At 43.6% G+C, this 7,955-nt stretch overlaps 1 protein-coding gene across 1 annotated transcript; it reads right to left on the reverse strand.

Annotated features, from left to right (window-relative positions):
* Positions 1-5,851: 5,851 nt before the first annotated feature.
* On the reverse strand, positions 5,852-6,469 carry LOC149795697 (protein CFDP2-like). The gene has a single exon (XM_089963838.1). It carries the CDS (start codon positions 6,467-6,469, stop codon positions 5,852-5,854), a length of 618 nt encoding a protein of 205 aa, XP_089819964.1.
* Between the last annotated feature and the right edge of the window lie 1,486 nt (positions 6,470-7,955).

The following is a 7,955-nucleotide window of genomic DNA, read 5'->3' on the forward strand; positions in this document are numbered from 1 at the left end:
ACTTTTTACAAGCTGAAGAGATGATCTATACTCAATACTATATTGCATGTTAGAGTCAGATTTGACATTCATAGAAAAGTCATCAGCAAATAGGAGATCAGGAATAGTCACTACATATAAATTCATCTTCACGTGAAGGCAACTCAGTTTGAAGGACAGGCCATCAGTGTGGTAGCTGATGTTGATCCCAGTATCATAGTCATGGAAAACATTGGTAAGCATCAGAGAGAACATCATACAAAAGAGGGTTGTGCCCATTCTGATCAAAATCAGATTGGTTGGGGACAACATATAGCCTTGCTTGAATCCATTGGTGACTTGAAATGGTTAAGATGACTCACCTTTGTAAGCAACACGAGTGAGCTAGTCACCATGACACTGCTGAAGCATCACAATGAATTTCTCTGGGTAACCAAAGCTAGCCATAATCTTCCAGAGACCCCTATGGCTGACAGTGTCACAGGCTTTTGGTTAGGTCAATGAATGTCATTTACAGTTTGGAGTTATGTTCTTAGTATTTGTGCTGGAATTAACAAGCTGCAAATGCCATTTTATTAATCACTCCTCTTTCCTGCATCTACACAGACTCTCTTATGCAGGAGCCCTTGATCCATATGCTGGCATGGATTTTGCTGGCTATTGATTGATAGCAAGGACATGCCTTGATGGTTGTTGTTGGAATGTCTGTTGCCATCAAGAGGATGATGGATGCATCCTTGTACTCCTGGGGTATAGTTCCATGAGTCCACTTTGATTGTAAGAGTTCAGTCAACTTCTGTGCCATATAGGAACCTCCGGCATTATAGACGTCTCCTGATATAGTCTTTTACAGGTGCCTTGCCATTTGATCGTTTGTCAATTGCTTTCTCTGTTTCAGTGAGCATAGTGGGATCAGCAGGTTATGTATTTATTTCCACTTAATAAAGTCGATCACCTATTTCATGACTTAGAGAAGACTGTTGGTTGAGGATGTTCCTGAAATCTTCTGCTCTTCTTTAAATTATCTTTTCATTGTCAGTGAGCAGTGTGATGCTTTTAGCACACAGTATTGGAAATGTTCCTGATGATGTGGTTTGTAGTTCCTCTTCAAAATATCATACAAATTCTTCATGTCGTTGATGTATGGGTAGAACTGAATTGTATCCGCCTTTCTGCTCAGCCATGCGTCTTGCAACTCTGAATTTGCAATGGACAGTCCTCTTGATGCCGTTACAGCTGCCGATGAAGATGAAGTGTTGTCTCATAAACTAGACTTCTGCAACCGTTGCTTCTCATTCAGAAATCCTTGTATTGCAGCACCGTTCTGACCAAAATAATATTGATGTTTTTGTGTGGTGGGACCCCTGATTTGGGATGCAGTTGAGTACCCAGAGTCTCTGAAAAAATATGCACAGTTTTCATTAATATTCTCTGGATTCATATTGATTGTTCTAGTTGGCTGCATGGTTTTTCATCAATGCCCATTCAACATTGTCCTGTTTCAATTGCATACATCAGGCTTTGGGGCACTTATTTGCCTTGTTGTCGTCTGCTAGTCTAAATATGGACACTGGCCATGGAGACTTTGAGCCTGTGGTTAGTTCAGCATTCTACACTTCTCATGGCATTTTTCATTCGGACGTCCTGTCTCTCTGTCCTCCTGACGATGACATAGTCAATGGGATACCAATGCTTGGAGCATGGGGGAATCCAAGATGTCTTGTTGCGGTTTAGCAGACAAAAGAATGTTGGTGATTAGGAGGTAGTGTACAGCGCATTTCCTCAGTAGGACCAGTCTGTTGTTGTTCCATTTGGCAAAATCATTTTTGCCGATCACACCTGGCTATGTCTTGTGATGTGCCAATTCTACTATAGTATTCATTAAGGACAATGAGTTTGTCTGTCTTTGGTAACGCCATGCGTTATGGTTTTACAGACAACTATTTTCTCCTGAAAGATTTTATCTTCGAGTCTTATTACCGATCTTTGTGGTTTCAGCAGTCATCCTATAAACAAATAGTCTGTAAAACAACTGCACGAACAAACATACATTGGAGCAAATTGAGAGTAAGAATAAGAACAAATAAATGAAGGATGAAATACAGCAAAGCAGAAGAAATCAGACAAATATCAGAAATTCTAAATATATATGCAACAAATGAAAAATTGACACGAATAATAGAAATACCCAGTGTGCTCCCATTTCAATGCAATATTCGGATTGCATACTTTTCGCGTGATGTGTTTTGAATTTTCTATTTGTCATATATGTTTTGTATACAAAGAAGAGAATGGCTACGGTTGTCTTTAGAAACGTCATTGATAAAAGCAAAAACTACATTATCTCATGGAGAGTATCAGTTTATTTAAATACCAGCCCTTTGTAACTGGGAGAAACGACAGAGTTAATTCTCTGACTAATTAATAATATTCAAGACTAAAAAGCTATGTCCATTAACCTTTTCTGTGCATGATGGTCCAATTTCTGGTTTCTTGAGCTTCCGTTTGGGGATGAAATTGTCCTTCCATTTACAGTACTAATATTGGTACATGGACATAGTTCAGCTTGCATCGAGGGTGCTTGAGGGCTGGGCTACTTTTTTGAAACAAAAAAATCAGTAATATTTTTATGGTCAATCCTTTTACCTGCATTTATTCATTACTGAACAGAGCATTAATCCATCACTAAGAAAATTTGACATGAGAATGGGTATGAGTTTAGAAATTAATCGCTCAGTTCTGCTAATTTGTAAGAATATTCTGTTAAATGTGCCATCTTTGAGCTGACTAGAGCAACAGGCTGGGAGTGGGTGTGTGCAGAGCTGCTTCACAACCATCTTTTTGTAAGAGGGTGAGATATGCAGGTGATATCATACGTGTAAGCAACCCAATGAAAGAGAGATAAATAATAAAGTGGACAAAATTGACTATTAAAATATGACGTCACCCTTAATATCAATTTGTGCAATAATTCCACCATATGTATGATTACAATATCAGTTACATGACATTGACCTTGACAGTAGTGCATGCAGTAACATAATCGAAAAGGTATAGATTCCCTGACCCAAATGTTGAATCACAGCTTGTCAGTAATTCAGAGGATGACTCTGAGTGATTGTGACTAAAGTCCAGAGTTTACAAGCCCTAGTGTGTGCTTTTAATTATTGCCCCAAAACACACCAGTTAGAAAGAGTCTTGCGTGACTTCGTCATTTTTTAATTTCAAGGAAAATCAAAATATGCACAGGATTTTTATTTTATGAAACAATGTTAGCAAAGAAAGCCAAATACTGTTTATACATATTAGAAGGAATTTGTTGGCTTGACTTCGCTTGCGAAGATTAGGAAGGGGTATGTCCATGTATATTGCACGCGCGCTGGTGGCTGCCGAGCCCTATACGTGACAGGCACGTACGTCCACAGAGGCTGCAGGGGAATGTCTAGGTTGTGGTGGGTGCTGCCGATGGTTCCCGGTTTTTTCTTCGCCATCGTTTTTCCTCCAAGATGGCCCGTCTGTTTTGTTCAAAAGTGACAGCGGCCTGGTGAACTATACGTCGCCAGCTTTCACGGTCAAAAGCTTGTGATGCCCATTGGCGGTGATCGATGCCATGGGTGGTAAGGGTCTTTTTCAAGGTGTCTTTATATCTCGTTCGAGGTGCCCCTCTATCACGGTGGCCAGTTGATAGCTCACCATACAGTGAGATCTTTGGCAGGCAATGATCCTCCATCTTAGACACATGTCCTGCCCAGCGAAGCTGTATCTTCATGAGCGTGGCCTCAACGTTGGTGATCCCTGCTTGTTTGAGGACTTAAGTGATGGTGACGAAGTCACTCCATTGGATGGTGAAGATGGTGGGGAGGCAGCGCTGATGGAAGCGTTCAAGGAGGCGGATGTGGCAGCTGTAGGTGACCCAGGATTCGGCGCTATATAGGAAAGTGGTCAGTATGACAGCTCTGTAGACGCTGATCTTTTTTATCTCTCTTGAGACCGGCGTTGTGCCAGACTCGTTTAAAGAGTCTGCCGAAGGCGTTGTTTGCCTTGGCCAGTCTGTTGTCTATTTCTTTGTCAATCTTGACATCAAAGGATATCACACAGCCCAGGTAGGTGAACTGCTGCACTACGTTCAGCTCTGTCTGATCAATGAAGATGCTTGGTGGTTGATACTCTTCCTTGGGAGCTGGCTGGTGTAGAACCTCAGTTTTCTTTATGTTGACTTCAAGACCAAAGAGCTGGCAAGTTCTGCGAAGCAGGATGTTACGCGCTGTAAGGCAGCTTCCGTGTGGGCAGCGAAGAGAAGTTCTCTAATCAGTTTTTCCAAGGTTTTGGTGTGGGCATGAAGTCGTCTAAGTTGAAGAGGTTGCCATCTGTCCGAAATCGGATATAGATGCCATCTTCGTCATTAAGGTCTTCTGTTGCTTTTTGGAGCATCATGCTGAAGAAGACTGAGAACAGTGCAGGGCTAAAACGCAGCCCTGTTTCACGCCATTTACAATGGGGGAAGGTCTGTGACAGGTCGTTATTGTTTCTGACCTGACCAAGCTGGTCTTCAATTAGTTGGATGACCATGGTAAGGAATTAAGGAGGTCAGCCGAGCTTTTCAAGGATTTTCCACAGTCCAGTTCTGCTCCCCGTATCAAATGCCTTCGTCAGGTCCACAAATGTGATGTACAGTCCTTTGTTTTGTTCCAGGCATTTTTCCTGGATCTGTCTCAGGACGAACACCATGTCAGTTGTGCCTCTATTGGCTCTGAATCCACGTTGACTCTCTGGAGCATGTTCTTCTGCAATGGTGGGCACCAGTCTGTTTAGCAACACTCTTGCAAAGGATTTTGCCAGCAATGGAGAGCAGAGTTATCCCACGGTAGTTTGAGCAGTCAAACATTTCCCCATTGTTTTTTGTACAAGGTGATGATGACTGCATCTTGGGGGTCTTGTGGAAGTTTCCCTCGCTCCCAGTAGCAAACGAAGAACTCGTGGAGTTTGGTGTGCAATGCTAGGACTTCTCTCTTCCATATCTCTGGTGGGATACCATCTTTTCCTGCAGACGTTCCTCTCTTCAGTTGTTCTATGACTTTTGCAGTCTCTTGCAGTGTGGGTGCCTCATCAAGTTTCATCTTAGGTGGCTGTTGTGGGATGCGTTCAATAGCTGCCTCCTGGACTGTACGGCTAGTGCTGAAGAGAGTGTGGAAGTGCTCTGACCAGCGATTCAGGATAGATTCCCTGTCAGTGAGCAGCTCTTTGGCATCTGCACTCCGTAGGGGGCTCTGTATTTGGAAGGAAGGGCCATACACTGATTTGAGCGCTTCATAGAACCCCTTGTAGTCACCAGTGTAAGCGTACAGCTGAGTTCTTTCTGCAAGCTTTATCCACTATTCAATTTGTATGTATCGGAGACTGCACTGGAGGGAGCCGCATATAAGGTGGAAGGCTGCTTTCTTCTGTGGACAGGATGGTTGTGCGAGATGGGCTTGGTATTCTGGTCTCTTTTTGGCAAGCAGTTCTTGGATTTCTTTGTTGTTTTCGTCAAACCAGTCTTTGTTTTTCTTAGTGGTGAATCCAAGGATTTCTTCTGAGGTTTGCATAATGGCAGATCTGGCGGACAATTAAGTTCTTCAAGACTAGACTGTAGGGTCTCTTGAAATTCTGCCTTGACGTCTTCAGACAACAGTTTTTGTTTTATATCTGGAGCTTCCTTTTCGGGGTACCCCCTTGTTGTTTGGGCCTGGGCTTGAAGTGGAAGTCCAGCTTGCATCGGACAAGACGATGGTCTGTGTGGCACTCTGCACTGGGCATCACTCTGGTATGAAGGACATCTTTTAATTCCCTCTGGCGTACTATGATGTAATCGATTAGGTGCCAGTGTTTTGATCTAGGATGCATCCAGGTGGTTTTCAGGCTGTCTTTCTGCTGAATACGGTGTTTGTGATGGTGAGCTGTAATTCTGCGCAAAATTCAAGAAGCAGGCACCCATTGTCATTGCAGCCACCCACGCCATGTTTCCCAAGGACGGCTTTCCAGGCTTCTGAGTCTCAACCCACTCCACTCTGGCACTGAAATCTCCGAGGATGATTATTTTGTCGCTCTCTAGGACGCTCTTGACAAGTCTGCGCAGGTCAGCGTAGAATTTATCCTTTTCAGAAGGATCTGCTAGGAGTGTTGGAGCATATACACTGAAGAGTGTGGCGTGTTGTTGGTTCCCTAACGGGAGACGCATATACATGATGCGGTCGTTGTGTCCAGTGGGAATGTTTGTTAACTTGGCGGCGATTGTGTCCTTGACCATGAAACCGACTCCTGAAAGTAGTTTTTCAGCTTTTGGTTTTCCTGACCAGTGCAGAGTGTATCCAGCGCCGAGTTCTCTCAAACTTCCCTCCTCTGAATGGCGGACTTCGCTAAGTGCAGCAGTGTCAACAGCAAGGCGAGAGAGTTCGTGTGCGATTAAGGCAGAGCGTCGTTCTGGTCTGTTGCTGTCGGCTAAGTCTAGCATTGTTCTGATGCTCCAACAAGCCAGTTATACTATTCTTCCACGATGTGAATCAGGTGGGGCATGCCTTGTTTTTTCTGTTAAGTTTCGACCGCGTTGGAAGATGCCCGTTGGCTGCGGCATGCCATCGGGAGGGGGGAGGGTAGGAGACAAGCCTTGGTTAGGCCGCCTTTTCCAGGCCCCTCTCTATGCGGAGCAAGCAGTGCTGTCCCTAGAGAAGGCTGCTTGGTCACTCAGGCTGCTGCCGGGTGATGGTGTCACCAGACGGCCAAAAGCCTGAGTCGCCTGCATGCAGGATTGGTACTGCGGCTTCCAGTGACATATTTCACCTGCCGTTTTCGCCCCTTTCCCATCTCTGCAGGGCTTGATAGAGTCGAACGTAAACAGTAGACAGTAGACAGTTCCTTCATGCCTGCGCAATTGAGCTTTTGGGTGGAGTGCAGTCTGCGCAAACTGGCCCCACCCTTTAAACCTGGGGTTCATCTGCCATGGTCCAGCAAGCCAGGACGGTGACAGCGAGGTCCGCAGGCCGTAGGTTTTATATCGGAGTTTCCCTCTCCTAGGCAGATGGCTAACCATGACTAAAGAGATTTGCCTTCCCTGCTATTTCCAATCATAGCTGGTCGGCCACAGGTTAGAAAGAATTAATGCTACAATAAAGGAGTCAGTTTCACGCATTGAAAGAAATCGTGATGTGGATTATAGAGAAAGCCAAATAAGGAAAGAACTGTAGTTAAATTCTCTGGTTAGTCCAAAATTCCATCTACAAGACATGTTGCAGTATATCACATGACATGACACACTGTATCTTTCCAGACACAGGAATCTACCCAATTAAATTGCAGCGTTCATCTATGCACAAAGATCTTCAAAGGCAAAATGACTAGCTAACATCAAGAGGTACATGAGTGTACCAATCCATATTGATCAGCAGCTGTACAAATCATATCCAAAACGAGGTACTATTTAAAACCTGTCCATAAATTTAAATCCTACATGACCTTGGCCTGAACAATTGCAATATCACCAAGTGTATGATCACAATACCTCCTGTTTATGTGACCTTGACCCTAACGAGTTCCATAATTTTACTTTATTGCCAATGACAAAATCAGCGTGTTATTGAACCTAACCATGACCTTGTCATGAATGGATGCAGTATGTAAGCGACCCACGGTCAACTTTGTAGAAACCGTAAACTTTTTGCAGAGGTTTGTGGGTTGGCAGATTGTACCTTCTTTCAAAGTGTCCGCATAATTTGGTTCTCGTTATCTAGAGGATGACCGCCCTCGATGTTATTGCCCGGTTCGAGTAAATATAAATGTAAGTGGTGAAACTTAAAGGTGAAATAGACAGAGATCTGACCAGAGATACAGAACAGACCAACACGAGCCCCCGTTTATGTAAACAACAATTTAATCAATTACATAAAACAACGGTGAGAATTCATTACAATCTGGAATATACTCTGCTTCTAGAAATAAAACTT

Source organism: Sinohyriopsis cumingii, chromosome 7, assembly GCF_028554795.1.
Source record: "Sinohyriopsis cumingii isolate HCF-2022 chromosome 7, ASM2855479v2, whole genome shotgun sequence".
In the NCBI taxonomy this organism is placed as follows: domain Eukaryota; kingdom Metazoa; phylum Mollusca; class Bivalvia; order Unionida; family Unionidae; genus Sinohyriopsis; species Sinohyriopsis cumingii.